Source organism: Petaurus breviceps, unplaced genomic scaffold (genome assembly GCF_028583685.1).
Source record: "Petaurus breviceps papuanus isolate PSGF00001 unplaced genomic scaffold, PetGlider_PUasm1.0 688, whole genome shotgun sequence".
In the NCBI taxonomy this organism is placed as follows: Eukaryota; Metazoa; Chordata; class Mammalia; order Diprotodontia; family Petauridae; genus Petaurus; species Petaurus breviceps.
The window spans coordinates 13,332,696-13,349,534 of NW_027186457.1; the positions used below are offsets into that span (position 1 = coordinate 13,332,696).

Below are 16,839 nucleotides of genomic sequence, written 5' to 3' on the forward strand. Positions count from 1 at the left end.
CAGCCTCAGAAACTTACTAGCTGTGATCATGGGTAAATCATTTCACCTTTTTAGGCCTCAGTATTCTCATCTGTAAAATGGGGATAATAATAGCACCTGGCTCCCAGGATCAAATGAGATGTAAATCACTTAGCACAGTGCCTGGCACATAGCAAGCACTATATAAATGTTAGCTATTATTATTACTGACATCTCTAAAGAGAGGCAATGGGAGAGTGGATAGGAAAACCTACTACTTGGACTTGTACAGGGCATATCCTCCAAGACAATGGTAAGTATCTTTGGTAGGTGTGTCTCTTTTTGTATATTTTTCTAATGTTAACTACATGATTTTAGAATATCCATGTAAGATACCTAGTTTGAAGCCAGCCTTTAAGGATACATTTTGCTCTAACAAACTGTAATGGGAATGTAAATTTAAAGATCTTCCCTGCCCCTAGGCTAAAGTGCACCTGGAGCCTGGGGTGGGAGGCTTGTTTTTCAGTAGATACTTCTTGATTGGCCAGTGAGTCAATAAGGTTGTTACATTCTCTGAGCCAGGAGAAGGCTATATAAGCCCTGATGTGTAGCTTTGTTTTGGGGCTCACTTTGAGAAGTGTTCTGTGATTTGATCAGATGAAACTCTGGAAAGCCGTTGTCCAGAGCCCCCTGGCTTTGAAACCCAGATGTTGATTGGGTATGGATGTAATGGTTGGACAGTTTGAAATCTGTCTACTTGATCTGTTTCTGTCTTGATAATTCTGTATATTCTATAGTTCGGGGTGCTGACCTCTTTCCCCTGAACTAGGTAAACGATACATGTTTGACTTATTAAAGTAAGCTTGTTAACCCATTTTGAGTTGCTTTCCTTTATCAAAGCAGATCCAAGAACTTGTGGTGGCAGCAACCCTGGGGACGCTGGGGTGCTTGCTGCTACACAAACAAAAGAGGAAGTATTAGCACTAAAGCCCTACTACTTGGGTAGCTAAGGAACACTGGGATGTCCTCTGGTTCCCTCCCCCAAAAACCCATTTTCCATATGTAAAAATAGGATTTAATATATGGAATTTTGTTTTTATAGCAAAATTATCTGTATGGGACACACTACTAGCCCATCTGTATCATCTCAAGAGTAAACATTTACTGTTTATATAGTATTTACAAAGATTGTGTCAGGATACTATTAGGAGACACCTTGTTTTTCAGAGTTAAGGTGTGCCCTGAGCTTGACATAATAACAATCCTTTTTGATCACCCTCTGAATGAACTTAGTCACAGCAAAATACCAGAATTATTTTACATCAGCAGCAGGTGTTCCCTGACCTCAGGCAAGTACCTGTAATACCTATGTCCCAGTCATGAAACTCTATGAATCAAACTTGTCTCACTGTTGCTGTTACCCCTTATTGTCAGGGCTACAGCTCACTGGGTATATTTGTATATATGTTGAGATTTGCCCACACTAAAGCAGGTCCCCTATTAGAGGGGGCCCCAGCACATGTATCTAGTTTCCCTCCTCCAATGGAATAAAGAAAGCTTTTTGCTTATGACCACTATTATTGGTTTTATTTTGTTATTTCAGAGGTAATTGTGGTTGTGATAACCTGTGTGAGCTCTTCGGTTTTTTTCAGAGTTAACAGTGGCTGCATAACCTCTGTGACTCTTTGGTCATTTGTGATGAGAGTTAACAGTACTCCATAAGATGGCTATTAGTTGCAGCTGTGACACAGAAATATAGTTGCTAAGGCTAAACCTGCCAACTAGATCAGTCAGTCTCTGTTACTGGTGGTCCATAATTGTCTTAGTACACAGGTACCATTTGATAACCAGGCTGTATGTGCAATGACTATACAACCATCTACAAAGATATCTAACCAGTTTATTAATCATTCAATCTACAAAGCTATTTCATCAGTTTATGACTGATTCACCCTTTAAACAAGGCTTAAATATAACTACTTCCCTAACATGAATATGTTGAGCAAGAGTTAAAGAGTGTGAATTTCATTAACTTGATGCTCTGTGACTCTTTGGGAGGAAGCACATATACAGAAACAAGGGAGAGTGACTTTAAAAATTTCAAAGATATATCAAAACACTTCTTTAATGCAATAATTTCTATCTAGGTTATTCAATATGTAGAAGCTTATACATAATGCATTCCTCGGAATGACATGAGTGTTGAGAAGGAAATTATGATTTTTATACTAATTGATATGTGTAATAAATATACTAACAATTTAGTTTTCTCAAGAGCTGTCTTTGGGCTCAGGTCAGAGCTCACAATTCAGCTTGAACTAATCAATCAAACCTTTGACAATGCTCACAATCAGTGGACTTTATGTGACTCAATCAAAACTTGTAGAACCTGTTACTGTCCCTTAGGAAGGTGGTCAAGACCCCAAAAGACTTGACTCCAGAATTGTACTGTGGGATTTCTGTGTTTCTCCCGTGAAACCACTAAACAATTATTTGTAATCCACCTTCCCCCCTCTTTCCTCACCTATGATTTAAGTATATAACCTGTGATTTTACTTTAGCTTAGAGAACATTTCTCACTATGAAATTAATTAAACTTCTACTTGATGGCTACCACTCCTGTCAGTAGGCCTGCTTTGTGCAGGTCTAAGCATTCTCAGGTTAGGGACTGGCTCAGTAAAAATCCTGTTAACAGTGTGCTTTAAAGCTATAATAGAATTTAGAAGTATAAACACCTTTGGAAAACAGGTAGCTCAAGCTCTTCATTTTACTGAGGAAACTGAGTCATTTAAAAAATTCAGCAACTAAATGGGGAAACGACGTCAGGTAAACAAAGAACACTACTGGCTGTATCCCAAAGAGATCACAAAAATGGGAAAAGAACCCCCATGTACAAAAATATTTATAGCAGCTCTTTTTGTGGTAGCCAAGAACTGGAAATTGAGGGGATGCCCATCAATTGGGTAATGACTAAACAAGTTGTAGTATAGGAAACTAACAGAATACTACTGTGCTATAAGAAATGATGAACAGGCAGACTTCAGAAAAACCTGGAAAAACTTATATGAACTGATGCTGAGTAAAGTGAGCAGAACCAGAAGAACATTGTACACAGTTAACAGCCACAATGTTTGATGACTGATTTTGATAGACTTAGCCCTTCCAGCAATGCAAGGACCTAAAACAATTCCAAAGGACTCATGATGGGAAAATGCCATCCACATTCAGAGAAAGAACCATGAAGTCTGAATGCAGAGTGAAGCAGACTATTTTCTTTTCTTTTTTTTTCTTTCTTTCTCATGGTTTCTTCCATTCGTTATAATTCTTCTATACAACATAACTAAAGTGAAAATAGGAATGTTTAACAGGAATGCCTTTATTAGATTGCACGCCATCTTGGGGAGGGAGGAGGAGAAAAATTTAAATTTATGGAAGTGAATGCTGAAAACTAAAAATAAATAAACTAAAAAGAAAAACAACAACAAAGACCACTAGTTGGTAAGTCAGAAGAGATAGTTTGTTTTATTTTTTTCCCCCCAAACACACATCCAATAAGCAAGTATTCCTTTTATGTATGAGTTAGATTAGATAATATAGTCTCTGTGGTCCCTTCAAAGTCTTAGAATTTTGTGACTCTCCAAAGAACCTTCTCTTAAAAATGGTAAGCAAAACTATTCATTATATCAACTGTAATTGACAGCACAAGTAACTTTCTATGCTTGCAATTCACCATTTCTTAACAGAAAAGGATATGTGTTTTAACTTCAGTATCTGGAACTAACAGGAACAATTGTATTTGATTGGAATTAAATAATCCTCTATTGTAGTCTTTGTTTATGTCATTGTGGGGTGTATATCCTTTTAGTTCTGCTTTCTTTGTTCTGTTCATGAGACTTCCCATGTCTTTCTGAATTCTTCATATTATTACACTATGGTACTACCATATTCTATTTATAGATCACAATGTAGTTATTCCCCAATCAACAGGCATCAAAATTGGTTGCCAGTTTTTTTCTTACAATTAATGCTGTTGTAGTAGACTAAGGATCTTTCTGTCTTTGACTTCTTGGAGGCACAAACCCAGTGATGGGACTGCTGGATCAAATGGTATGTATTAACAACTTAGTAAATTTCCTTGCACAATTCCAAATTGTTTTCCAGGATCAGTACAGATGAATTCAGGGTTCTACCAACAGTGGATCAGTATGCCTATCTCCCAGGATTCCTTCAAATTTGACTATTGTTTTTTATCCTCTGACAAGTTGATGACAGTGAGTTGTATGGGTTATATTCTGATAACTCAGAATTGTTCTAATGTGCCTGTTATTATTTGCAAGTTGGAACATTTGCATATAGCATTGATAGTTTTCATTTCTTTTAAGCCTGCTGTTGAATAGTCTCTAGTTAAAAAAAAAATCCCTTAAGCACTTTTTCAACAATAGGAAAGCTCCCTTTTCAGAATAATTTGCAACTATAAAACATCATCACGCGAACTTGTCAATTCCATCTCCACAGCATTTCCACCACCAGCGCGCTTCCCTTCAGGCCCCCATCCCCTCCGCCAGACTACTGCAGTCAAGTCCTAACTGGCCTCCAATCTGTCCTGCACGCAGCTGTTTGGTCTTTAAAGCCCCACACAACCTGGCCCTCCGCTGCCTTGCCACTCTTCTCAAGCTTTACGCCCTCTCCAGTCTGTGACCCCGTGTCACCGGCCTCCCTGCTGCTCCTGGAACCAGACACGTCCCCCTGGGCACTGCCCGCTTCCCTCCTAGCTGCCTTAAGCTCCACCTAAAGCGCCGGCACGTTCCGCGCCGGGGCCGCTTCCACTCGGTCCGCACAGCTGTCAGCTTGCTCTCCCTCCGCAGCACGGGGAGCTCCCGGAGGGAAGGGCCTACTTTTGCCTTTCGGGCTCAGCTCAGTGCGTAATTTACACGTCGACTCGGCTCCCGTCAGCGGGACGTCACCCCGTACCCCAAAGTCCGGGGGCTCCGCGGCGGCGCGTCCCTAGGCCCCAACCCCAACTCCAGCCTCGGGCATCGGAGAGCCCCTTCCCGGCCTGCCTGACCCGGGTCTGCCCTCCAGCCTCCTCCCCCTCTTGGGATCGCGGGTTTTCTCGGGAGCACCAAGTTTACCCGACGCTCTCCCATGCTAATCCCCCTCCCCCTATCTCGCCTTCACCGCCGACCCCCGAGAACGGAAGAGCCTCGGGGGCAGGAAGGACTGGGCGGGGGTGTCTGGGGCCCCGGAGCCCCACACGGAGCCCGCCTGGGGCTCTTTAACAGACGCTCGGCGCCAGAAGCAACCTGACAGCTCTATTAGGCAAATTAAAGGCTCCGCCCCCCTCCCCCTTCCGTTCCTTTGACTACAACCAGGGACGTGGGTACCCAAGGGCTCCTCGTCACCCCCTCCCCCGGCCCGGCAGAGCGCGGCTCCCGGCCCTTTCCACCGACGCGAAGATTTTGAATTTTACCCCCGAGAACTTGGCCCTAGCTCCCCGCACGCACCGACGGGGCCCCAAACAGGAAGCCCTCGAAGTCCGAGCACTCCGCCGGCCCGGACCAAAGTCTGCGCGACTCGAAGAGAAACGGAAACAAAGGGCCCCGGGCCCCGACCGCGCGACGGGCGCCGCCTGTCAGAGCCCCCGCCCCCCACCAAGGAGGAGGCCGAGGCGCCCCCGCAGCCCCCGGGACGGGCGAGGGGGCGCGGGCCGAGTGGGCGCCGCGGCCGCCCCCACACACACCTGATGCTCTTTCACCACCTCGCTGAGGCAGGGATACCGCTCCGAGATCCACCGGTAAAACTTGGGGACTCCCATGTCGACCGTCACCGACCCCGCTTGCAGCCGTCGCCAAACCGAAACCAAACCCCCCGCCCAGGCCTCGGCCGTCGCGCCGCCGATGACAGCACAGGCCCCGCCCTCCCGGACCATAGAGAACGCCGCGCCACCGCCGCCCGCCGGGGCCTAGAGAGGCCGCGCGGGACCTCGCCCGCGCCCAGCTTCCCTCTCCTTCCCACGTCTCCAGGCTCCAGCTCCGAGTCTCAGGGGCCCCTCTTAGGGAACGCAGCCCCGGGCCCCCCGTTCCCCGGCAGGGCCTGGGAACCGGCGAGGGGCGCCGGCGGCCGCTTCCGTCCGCGGAAGCTGCCTAAGGACAGGCGGACTCCGGTCGGCCAGGGCCTTCTTCGCGGCGGCTGCAGGGGTCTCTCCTCCGCACCCGGCCCGGCGCCCAGCGGGGATGCAGCTGGGCGCAGCGCGCACTCCCTCATTAGAGGCAGTGCCACGAAGGCCGGCAAGAGTGGAGCAGGCGCCGCTCCGGCCACCTGCAGGGGTCCCATGCACCCCAGGGCCCCGGGCATCGCTGCGCGGCTCCCTCCAGATCTGGCATTTGTGGGGGTAATTTAACCTTTCACTCCTTGAGAATTCCGCCAAGCACTCTGGAGAGAAGTCATTAACAAGTTACCTTCCCCCCCACACAACTGGGTAAAGAATTTTTATGTAGCCCTGTTTTTTTTTTTCATTTTTCGAATGCTTTATTAACTTCTGAGTTACATCATTCATTTCCGCCAGATTGAGTTATAAATTTTCTTCCCGTTTTTCCCTACCCACCACCCCAAAATACCAGTTCCACAGGATATCCCCTCCTCCATTGTGCTCTCTCCCATACCCCCTTCGACTTTTCCAGTAGGGCATGGTGGGTCTCTATGCCCCAGTGCCGGTATATCTTATTTCCTAATTACATGTAAGATTGTATTAATAGTGTGTGTGTGTATATATATATATTTTTTAAACATTTGATTTTAAAACTTTGAATTTCAGATTCATTCTCTTCCTCCCTTGTCTCCCACCCTAACTGGGAACATAAGCAGTTCAGCACAGGTTATACATGTGTAGCTAATGCAAAACATTAACATAGTAGATATATTGTAAAATACTGACTATATTCCCTCCTTCCTATCCCACCTCCTACTTGTTATATTCTCTGCTTTGATCCTGTACCTTTTCTTTTTTGCAGCTCATTGTGGGCTTTATTAATCTGTTTACTTTTAGTTTACAAGATTCATTATCACAACTTCTTGAGTTTCAGATTTTCTCTACACCCCCCATGGCGGCATACAGTCAAGTATAGTATCTGCAAATACTTTCACATTAGGCATTAGTCAGGTTATAAAGAAGGATTGTAACAAATGGAATGAAGAATGGGAAAGAGGAAACAAAACCAAACGATATATAAGGGGAGGTAGTTTGCTTCAATCTGGGTTCAATCACAGTTCTTTCTCTGGATGTAAACATCTCTCTCCATCGTGAGTCTTTTGGGGTTGACTTATGTCTCTAGATTGCTAAGAAGAGCCCATTTTATCAAAGTTGGTCATCACACATACATTGTGTCTGTAATTGTGTACAAATTCCTCCTGGCTCTACTCTTCTCACTCAGCATCAGTTCCTATAAGCCTCTCCATGTAAATATGAAGTCCATCTACTCCTCATTTCTTATTGCACAATAGTATTCCATAACATGCATATACCACAACCGGTTCAGCCATTCCCCAATTGATGGGCACCCCCTTAATTTCCAATTCTTTGCTATCACAAAAAGAGCTGCTACAAATATTCATGTATATATGGGTCTTTTTCCCACTTCTATGATCTCTTTGGGATAAAACCCTAGAAATGATCCCATACCTTTTCAAAAGTGGGTGCTTCCAACTTCCCTCCCCCCCAGCCTGCCCTCCCTTCCATCATCCCCCCCTCTCACCCTACCCTCCTGTAGGGTGAGATACCCTATTTAGTGTGTATTTCATTCCCTCCCTGAGCCAAATTCAGTGAGAATAAGGTTGACCCATTCCCTTTTGCCTTCCTATTCTTCCCCTCCATTGTAATCATTTTCCCTTACCTCTTCTTTATGAGATAGTTTACCCCATTCTGTCTCTCCCCATCTCCTCTCATTATATTCCTCTCACCTCTTAATTTCACCTTTTAAGAATCATCCCTTCCTATTAAATTAGTCCTCTGCCCTCAATCTATGTAACCTGTAAACATAAATACACAGATTCACATATGTATTCATGTGCCCATATACCCTCATATATATATTTCTATTCCCTTCAACTATTTTCATACCGACAACAGTTTCATCAGTTACAATTATTGTTTTTCCACGTAGGAACGAACGTTAATAGTTCAACTTTGATAATTTCCTTATGATTTCTTTTCCTTGTTTACCTTCTCATGCTTCTCTTGCTTCTTGTATCTGAATGTCAAATTTTCTATTCAACTCTGGTTTTTCAGCAAGAATGCTTGAAAGTCCTCTATTCCACTGAATGACCATATTTTCCCCTGAAACATGATACTCAGTTTTGCTGGGTAGGTGACTCTTGGTTTTAATCCCAGCTCCTTTGACCTCCAGAATATCATACCCGTGTTTCCCCGATAAGACCTATCCCGAAAATAAGCCCTCCCCTTACTGTGTAAGATTCCTCTAAAACAAGCCCTATTAAGATTGCTACTGTAGTGAAGGTGATCCCCTGCTTTACATTACATTACGGTACCCTCTGTATGCACCGTTCCCCCCCCCCGCCCCCATGAAACGCACGCTGCACTCCAAGCTGCATCCAATCAGAGCTGCAGCAGTGAGCGCGTCATCCTGTTCTTCCCCAGTGATTTGCTTATTGAATAAAGGTACATTTTTTTGTTCACATTTACCTGTTTATTAAAATTGCTGTCAATGTTCATTAAAATAAGCCCTCCCCTGAAAATAAGCCCTCTGGTGTTTTTCTGTCCAAAAAAATAATAAGACAGTGTCTTATTATTGGGGAAACATGGTATCCCAAGCCCTTCGATCCCTCCGTGTAAAAGCTGCCAGATCCTGGGTTATCCTGACTGTGTTTCCACAATATTCAAATTGTTTATTCCTGCCTGCTTGTAATATTCTCTCCTTGATCTGGGAATTTTGAAACCTGGCTATAATGTTCAAAGGAGTTTTCTTTTTGGGATCTTTTTCAGGAGGTGATCAGTAGATTCTTTCAACCTCTATTTTGCCCTCTGGTTCTAAAACATCAGGGCAATTTTCATTGAGAATTTCTTGGAGGATGATTTTTAGGTTCTTACTTTGGTCATGGCTTTCAGGTAGTCCAATAATTTTTAAATGATCTCTCCTGGATCTATTTTCCAGGTCAGTGGTTTTTCCCATGAGATATTTCACATGGCCTTCTATTTTTTCATTTGTTTGGATCTGTTTAACATCATCTTGATTTCTCTTAAAGACACTAGCTTCCCTTTGCTCCAATCTGAATCTGAGGGAACAATTCTCCTCATTGAGCTTTTGAGATTCTTTTTCCATCTGGCAAATTCAGCTTTTCAAGGCATTCCTCTCCTCATTGCCTTTTTGAGCCTCTTTTCCCAATTGAGTCAGTCCGTTTTTTAAGGTGTGATTTTCCTCACTCAGGCTGTTGACTCTCATTTCACAATTTTCTTGCATCATTCTCATTTCTTTTCCCAATTTTTTCCTCCACTTCTCTTATCTGCTTCTTAAGGTCCTCTATGGCCTGTAAACAGCTCGTATTTTCCTTTGAAGCTTTTTGTGCAAGAGTTCTGACTTCACTGTCTTCCTCCTCTTCCATGCTTTGATCTTTTTTGTCCCCAAAGTAGGAGTTTAATGTTGGAGTTTTCTGTTTTTTTTTGCTTCCTTTGTCTAGTCATGTCACCCCTCAGTCACTTGACCCCTGGGATTTTTGCCACAGTAGGACTCTGCCACCAGACGGGAGCTTTCATCCCAAATGCTGAGGTTTTCTCAGCTGCCGGAGGTATTAGTTGGATGCCCTTGCTGAAGCCTCCACATGCTCTGGCGATCTGGTCACACACCCCAGGACCTCCAGCCTAGACTGCAATCCAGATCCAAGCAGGTTAAAGCAAAAGTGATTCCCCTCAGACTGGTGCTTGGTCCCCCTACACTCTGCAGGCCAGGAAGCTGCCAAGTGGGGGCGGCTTTGGCTCCTCAGAGGCTTCTCGCCCTGCATCTATGTGTTGGTAATTCTGGAAACAGCCACAGCTGCTGGTGATCTGGAGTCCCTCAGGCTGGCAGCTGGTCAGGCCCTCCCTGGGGCTAAAACCATCTGTGTGGGGCTGGGCTTGGCTCCCAGAGTGCTGCGATGGGCAATTCCTGCCGGGCTGTCCTCAGCGGGAGGTTACCTTCTCTGTGTCATTTTGTGGGTTCTGTAGCTCCAAAGTTTGTTCAGAGTCCCCTTTTACATACATTGGGGAAGGTGGAAGCCAGAGCCATGTGGAAGACCTGCTTCTATTCTGCCATCTTGACTCCGCCCCCAAAGCCCTGTTTCTTAAAGAGACTAGAGAATTGGCCAGCAGCTTCAGGCAGGGCAGCAGAGACTGGTGCAGAGGTAGAAGTGGGGTTTGCTCACCGGCACACCTCTTACTATCAGGAATGTGCGCACAAGTCAGGTGATGATGGCTGTCCCTTCTGATGTGGTGTGTGAATTATAGTGTGTGAGGATGTAGCAGGACCAATGATTTCTATCAAGTGGCCACAGGACAGTATTGATTCTTCTAAATAAATATGACAGTCTAGAACAAAATTAAAACATGCCCAACGTATTTATGCCAACTTTAGACTAAAAATAGTATTACTGGGGAGGCTAGGTGGCACAGTGAGTAAAGCGCCAGCCTCGCAGTCAGGAGGACCTGAGTTCAGTTCCAGCCTCAGACAATTAATACCCACACACAAAACTAGCTGTGTAACCTTGGGCAAGTTACTTAACCCCAACTGCCCTCCAAAAACGGCAAAAAAAAAATAGTATTACTGCAGTATCATTTTATACAGATACTTTTCCCCCCCTTCAGTCTACATATTAGGATAATATTATTTATGTGGTTATAATAAATATTCTTCTAGGAAAATTTACATCTGAACATATAATTTTATTTTTCTAGTCTATTAAATGAAATACCATTTTCGGGGAAGAAAGTATAGCAACTGATCTAGGGCAGTAATGAATGCATGTGGCAATCTGGAACTGAATCATTGTAATAACACCAACTTTGGAGTCAAAACAGAATGTATTAACTTGTAAAAGTTCCATTTTACAAATATGGAGTCCAACCAAGATACATCTGGCATAGCAAGTTTTCATCAGTTGCCTCTTGAATGAGGTAGTGCACATGTCCTTCAATAGATAAAGGTAGCCCTGTTACTCTATTCCTAGCTTTGATTACACCTTGCAGTCGCTGCTCGATGTCAAGTACATGAGTCTTGGCCTAGAAATGAGAAAATAGAAAGTTTTAAATGAGTAGAAATATATACACATTCAGGTATGGATGACTTAAGATTCTTAATTCTTCAAATCTATTGCTCCAGCTTCTTTGCTTTGCTTTAACCATTTTTGGTCATATCAGTGACAAACACTTCTGCTGAAATGTAGACAGGAAAGGGAAAAAGAAAATATATTTCAGAAGTTTAGAGTTAGGGCATGGATTCTGATTTGGCCAGTCAATAAACATTCATTAAGCACCTAGTTTTGTCAAGAATTATGCTCACCATGGAGATAGGGGAAAAAAAAGGTAAAGGATAGTTCTTGCCTTCAAGGAGCTCATACTCTAATAATGGGGAACATGACATGTAAATAACATGTGTACATGGAAGATAAATTAGAAATCATCAACAGAAAGAAGACCTTAGGATTAAGAGGGATTGAGAGAGGCTTTTTGTAGAAGGTGAAATTTTGGCTGGGACTTGAAGGAAATACAGAGGTGGAGATGGAAAATGAGAGTATGCCACATGTGGGGGACAGCCAGCAAAAATGCCCAGAGCCAAGAGATGGAGTGTCTTGTGTGGGGAGCAGAAAAGAGGCCAGTTTGAAGGCCAAAGAGGACTTTTTTTTTTTTAATCCCAAAAGTAATGGGAAGCCACTCAAGTTTATTGAGCAAGGGTGGGCATAGATGACATGGTCCACTTTGTACTTTGGGAGGGTAACTTTGTCAGCTGAATGGAGGATAAAATGGAATGGGGAGAGATTTGAGGCAGGAAGATCCACCATCCAATAGTATAGGAATAAGGTAATGAGTATAAGAATAGGTGATGTACTGGGGTGGTGGGAGTGTCAGATAAGAGAAGGGGGCACAAGAGAGGAGATGAGGAAGACACCTAAATTTTAAATCTGAGTGACTAAAAAGCCAGCATTACCCTCAATAAGTAAGTTAGGAAGGGGGAGGACTTCGAGGGAAGAAAAATGAGTCAAATTTTGGACATGTTTCATTTAAGATGTCTACGGGGCAAACATCCAGCATATGATGTCAAATAGGCAATTGGAAATGCAAGACTAGAGGTCACACTAAAGAGGTCAGGGCTAGATAAGAAGATTGTGAATCTTCAGTATAGAAAAGATAATTGAGTTTGTGAGAATTTTCATTTCTACCTCATGTACCCAACTCTGATTTAATGATAGTTCCTAGAGAGTTTGGGGACATGTGAAAAACTCCAAATTGGGACATGCATATATCTCCTAAACTTCCAAGAACCCATTCACCAAATAAGATGCTTAGGATAACTTTTCTAAGAAATAAGGGATAAGGCAGTTCAGTGAAGGAATGAAGAACATGTTTATTGAAAGACAAATGTTGCTTTGACAAAACTTTTATTCAACAATTATTAAGTGCCTACTGTGAACAATATATTATACTATTGTATATATAACCTAAGTATAGATGAAGATTTAACTCTCAAAATATTGATTCTTCTGACAAGTTAACATGGAGTGATGGTACAGAGAACACTGGCCATAAAGAGGGTAGAGGGTATCAAAGAAGAGATGGAGGTTCCAAACAATAAGACTTATGTTCACTGTAACAACCATGATATCTTTGAACCTTTCTTTCCAGCCCAGGGATCTGACTTGAAAATTCAGGTGACTTTAACGTTGGATTTTGAGCCTTAGAAAGTTACACCAACAAAACGAAATGGATATTTTTATAGACTATTGAAACATCAAGTCCTATTGGCCCTTCATATTATCATCTTACGGAAATCAATTTTGTTTTTCATTATGCTAAATATACAGTTTCAAAAAATTCAGGTTTAAAACTAGTTAAAAATTTAAGTGGAAATTTCATTATATACCCTTAGTTTCCATTTATTAAGTGCTAATATGAGGATATGAAGACAAAAATTTACATCCTTGCCATAAAATAACCTACATTCTACTCAGGGAGATAACATGTATACAGGTAAGTAAATACAAAGCAGTTTAAGGAAAAAAGCATACTAACAATTGAGGGAAATCTAACAAAGCTTTGTGCAGAATGTGGCACCTGAGCTAAACTTTCAAATAATGGAAAAATTTTAGGAAGGAGAGCATCCCAGGCAAGAGAGACAGCCTGTTGAGGCACAGAGACCAAAGATGAAATAACAAATTTGGAGAATAGCTAGTGGCCAAGTTTGACAAGAATGTAGAGATCATGAAGGGGAATAACATATCATAAGTTTGGAAAGGTAGGTTACAGTATGAGTAGAAGGGCTTTAAATGGTAGGTAGACTAAGTAATTTGTATTCTGTCCGATGAACAGGGAAGTGACATGCTCAGAAGTGCTTTAGAAATAACAATTTGGAAGTTACTAAACTGTACATACCCACTGGTCCACTGGTAATCACCGTTAGGCATATACCCTGAGGAAATCTGAGACTTTAAAAGAAAGGACCTAAATGTATGTGAATATTTATAGTAGCATTTTTCCTGCTTGGTTTAGAAATAAGATGATACCCATCAACTGAGGAATAGCTGAGAAAATTGCAGTATATAAATGTAATGGAATATTGCTGTGCCTTAAGAAATGACAAATGTGGAACAGGAGAAAGACAGTGAAGTCAGAACTCTGCACAAAAGTTTCAAAGGAAAATACGAGCTGGTTACAGGCCATAGAGGACCTTAAGAAGCAGATAAGAGAAGTGGAGGAAAAATTGGGAAGAGAAATGAGAACGATGCAAGAAAATTATGAAATGAGAGTCAACAGCTGGACTGAGGAAAATGACACCTTAAAAAATAGACTAACTCAATTGGCAAAAGAGGTTCAAAAAGGCAATGAGGAGAAGAATGCCTTAAAAAGCTTAATTTGCCAGATGGAAAAAGAATCTCAAAAGCTCAATGAGGAGAATCATTGCTTCAGAATTAGATTGGAGCAAATGGAAGCTAATGACCCAAACAAATGAAAGACTAGAAGGTAATGTGAAATATCTCATGGGAAAAACCACTGACCTGGAAAATAGATCCAGGAGAGATAATTTAAAAATTACTGGACTACCTGAAAGCCATGATCAAAGTAAGAACCTAGAAATCATCCTCCAGGAAGTTCTCAAAGAAAACTGCCCTGATGTGGTAGAACCAGAGGGCAAAATAGAGGTTGAAAGAATCCACCGATCACCTCCTGAAAAAGATCCCAAAAAGAAACTCCTAGGAATATTATAGCCAGGTTCCGGAATTCCCACATTAAGGAGAGAATATTACAAGCAGCCAGGAAGAAACAATTTGAATATTGTGGAAATACAATCAGGATAACCCAGGATCTGGCAGCGTCTACACGGAGGGATCAAAGGGCTTGGAATATGATATTCTGAAGGTCAAAGGAGCTGGGATTAAAACCAAGAATCACCTACCCAGCAAAACTGAGTATCATGTTTCAGGGGAAAATATGGTCATTCAGTGGAATAGAGGACTTTCAAGCATTCTTGATAAAAAAAACAGAGTTTAATAGAAAATTTGACATTCAGATATAAGAAGCAAGAGAAACATGAGAAGGTAAACAGGGAAAAGAAATCATAAGGAACTCATCAGAGTTGAACAATTAACATTCCTACATGGATAAACGATAATTATAACTAATGAAACTTTTACCAGTATGAAAATAGTTGAAGGGAATATTAATATATATGTCTATATATGAAGGTATATGGGCATATGAATACATATATGAACATGTGTATATATGTTTACAGGTATACATAGAGGGCAGAGGACCAATTAACAGGAAGGGATGATACTTAAAAAGGTGAAATTAAGAGGTGAGAGAGGAATATAATGAGAGGAGATAGGGAGAGACAATGGGGTAAACTATCTCATAAAGAAGAGGTAAGGGAAAATGGTTACAATGGAGGGGAAGAATAGGAAGGCAAAAGGGAATGGGTCAACCTTATTCTCATTGAATTTCTCTTGGGGAGGGAATGAAATACACACTAAATAGGGTATATCACCCTACAGGAGAGTAGGGGGGAAGGGGATCAGAGGGGGAGATTGATGGAAGGGAGGACAGGCTGGGAGGGAGTGAAGTTAGAAGCATCCACTTTTGAAAATAGAAGGGATCAAAGTGGCGAATAGAACAAGTGGAAGGTGGGATAGGAGGGAGGGAAATATAGTCAGTCTTTTACAATATATTTGCTATGTTATTGTTTTGCATTGGCTACACATGTACAACCTATACTGAACTGCTTCTCTTCCCAGTAAGGGTGGGTGACAAGGGAGGAAGCAAATGAATCTGGAATTCAAAGTTTTAAAATCAAATGTTTAAATACACACACACACACACACACACACACACTATTATTAATACTAGTTTACATGTAATTGGGAAATAAGATATACAGGCACTGGGGCATAGAGATCCACCATGCCCTACTGAAAAAGTCGAAAGGGGTATGGAATATGGGAGAGAGCAGATTGGAGGAGATATCCTCTGGGACTGCTATTTTGGGGTGGTGGGTAGGGGAAAAACAGGGAGAAAATTTGTAACTCAAAATTTAGCAGAAATGAATAATGTAAATCAGAAGTTAAAAAAGCATTTGAAAAATGAAAAAAAAAATTGACAAATGACAGATTGAGAGAAATCTGGGAATATTTGTATGAAATGATAAGGAATAAAAAGTTCTGAAAGGAATAAACAAATAAATTGTTACTACCTTGCTAATTTTATTATATAAATATTTTAAATTATGTAAAACCTCACTATTGCATATTTAGTCCTTTTTATTTTTCTTTGTATGCTGAAATGTTTGATGATTGCTAAATTTGTAATTTGAAATGTCAATTTGTTAGTGATTGTTAAATTCTTAAATCTAAAATGTTAAACTGGGAACCACATGGAAGATAAATTGAAATAAGGAGGCACTAGAAGCAGGGAGAACAGATACGAAGCAGTGAGAAACTGAACCAGGTTGATGGCCATGTGGAATTAATTTGCATATTCTTTCAACTTTCCAAGAGCTTGGGAAATTTTTTGTCAAGGTTTTCATTCATCATTTCAAAGGACTATGAGTTGTCTAGTTTAATTTGTGTCTTTGCAAGTTTTGTTTTGCTACATAAATGCTAATGATATAATCATAACAGAAGACAGTTAAGCAGTATTTACAAAGTTAACAATATCAAAGAACTGAATAATGGCTCCTCCCATTTACATAGTGCTTTGACAATATGCTTTTATCACAATAACTATGTAAGGAATGTAATGCAGTATTATTCCCTGTTAAGAAGGCTGCTAGGAGATGGTACAGTGGATAGAGTGCTGGAATAATGAAGATCAAGTTCAGAGCTGTGTGACTCTGTGCAAGTCACTTAATTTTTGTCTCAGTTTCCTGTAAAATGAGAATAATCAGCACCTCCTTTATATAGGGGTATTGTGAGGATAAAATAAGATAGTATTTGTGAAGTGCTTGCAAATCTTAAATGCTAGTTATTATTATCACTATATTATTGTTAAAAATGAAGACCCTGAAGCACAGAGGCTAACTGACCTGCTGAGGTTCACAGGGTTAACGTGTTCTCAGTGAGACTTTACCTGAGGTCATATGACTTTATCCTTTGGATAAAGTAAACATAACTTAAAATGTACTTATG

At 41.6% G+C, this 16,839-nt stretch overlaps 2 protein-coding genes across 4 annotated transcripts in view; both read right to left on the minus strand.

Annotated features, from left to right (window-relative positions):
- The window catches only part of XRN1 (5'-3' exoribonuclease 1), a 94,840-nt gene extending 88,964 nt beyond the window's left edge, over positions 1–5,876 (minus strand). For both annotated transcript variants that reach the window (XM_069104680.1, XM_069104679.1), the window contains exon 1: positions 5,699–5,876. In XM_069104680.1, coding sequence (XP_068960781.1) covers positions 5,699–5,773 — 75 coding nt within the window. In that variant the 5' untranslated portion in view covers positions 5,774–5,876. The remainder of the gene's footprint in view (positions 1–5,698) is intronic.
- A 4,988-nt stretch (positions 5,877–10,864) lies between these two features.
- Positions 10,865–16,839, minus strand: part of ATR (ATR serine/threonine kinase) — a 119,390-nt gene continuing 113,415 nt past the window's right edge. For both annotated transcript variants that reach the window (XM_069104677.1, XM_069104678.1), the window contains one exon: positions 10,865–11,221. In XM_069104677.1, the coding sequence (XP_068960778.1) occupies positions 11,048–11,221 (174 nt within the window). In that variant the 3' untranslated portion in view covers positions 10,865–11,047. The remainder of the gene's footprint in view (positions 11,222–16,839) is intronic.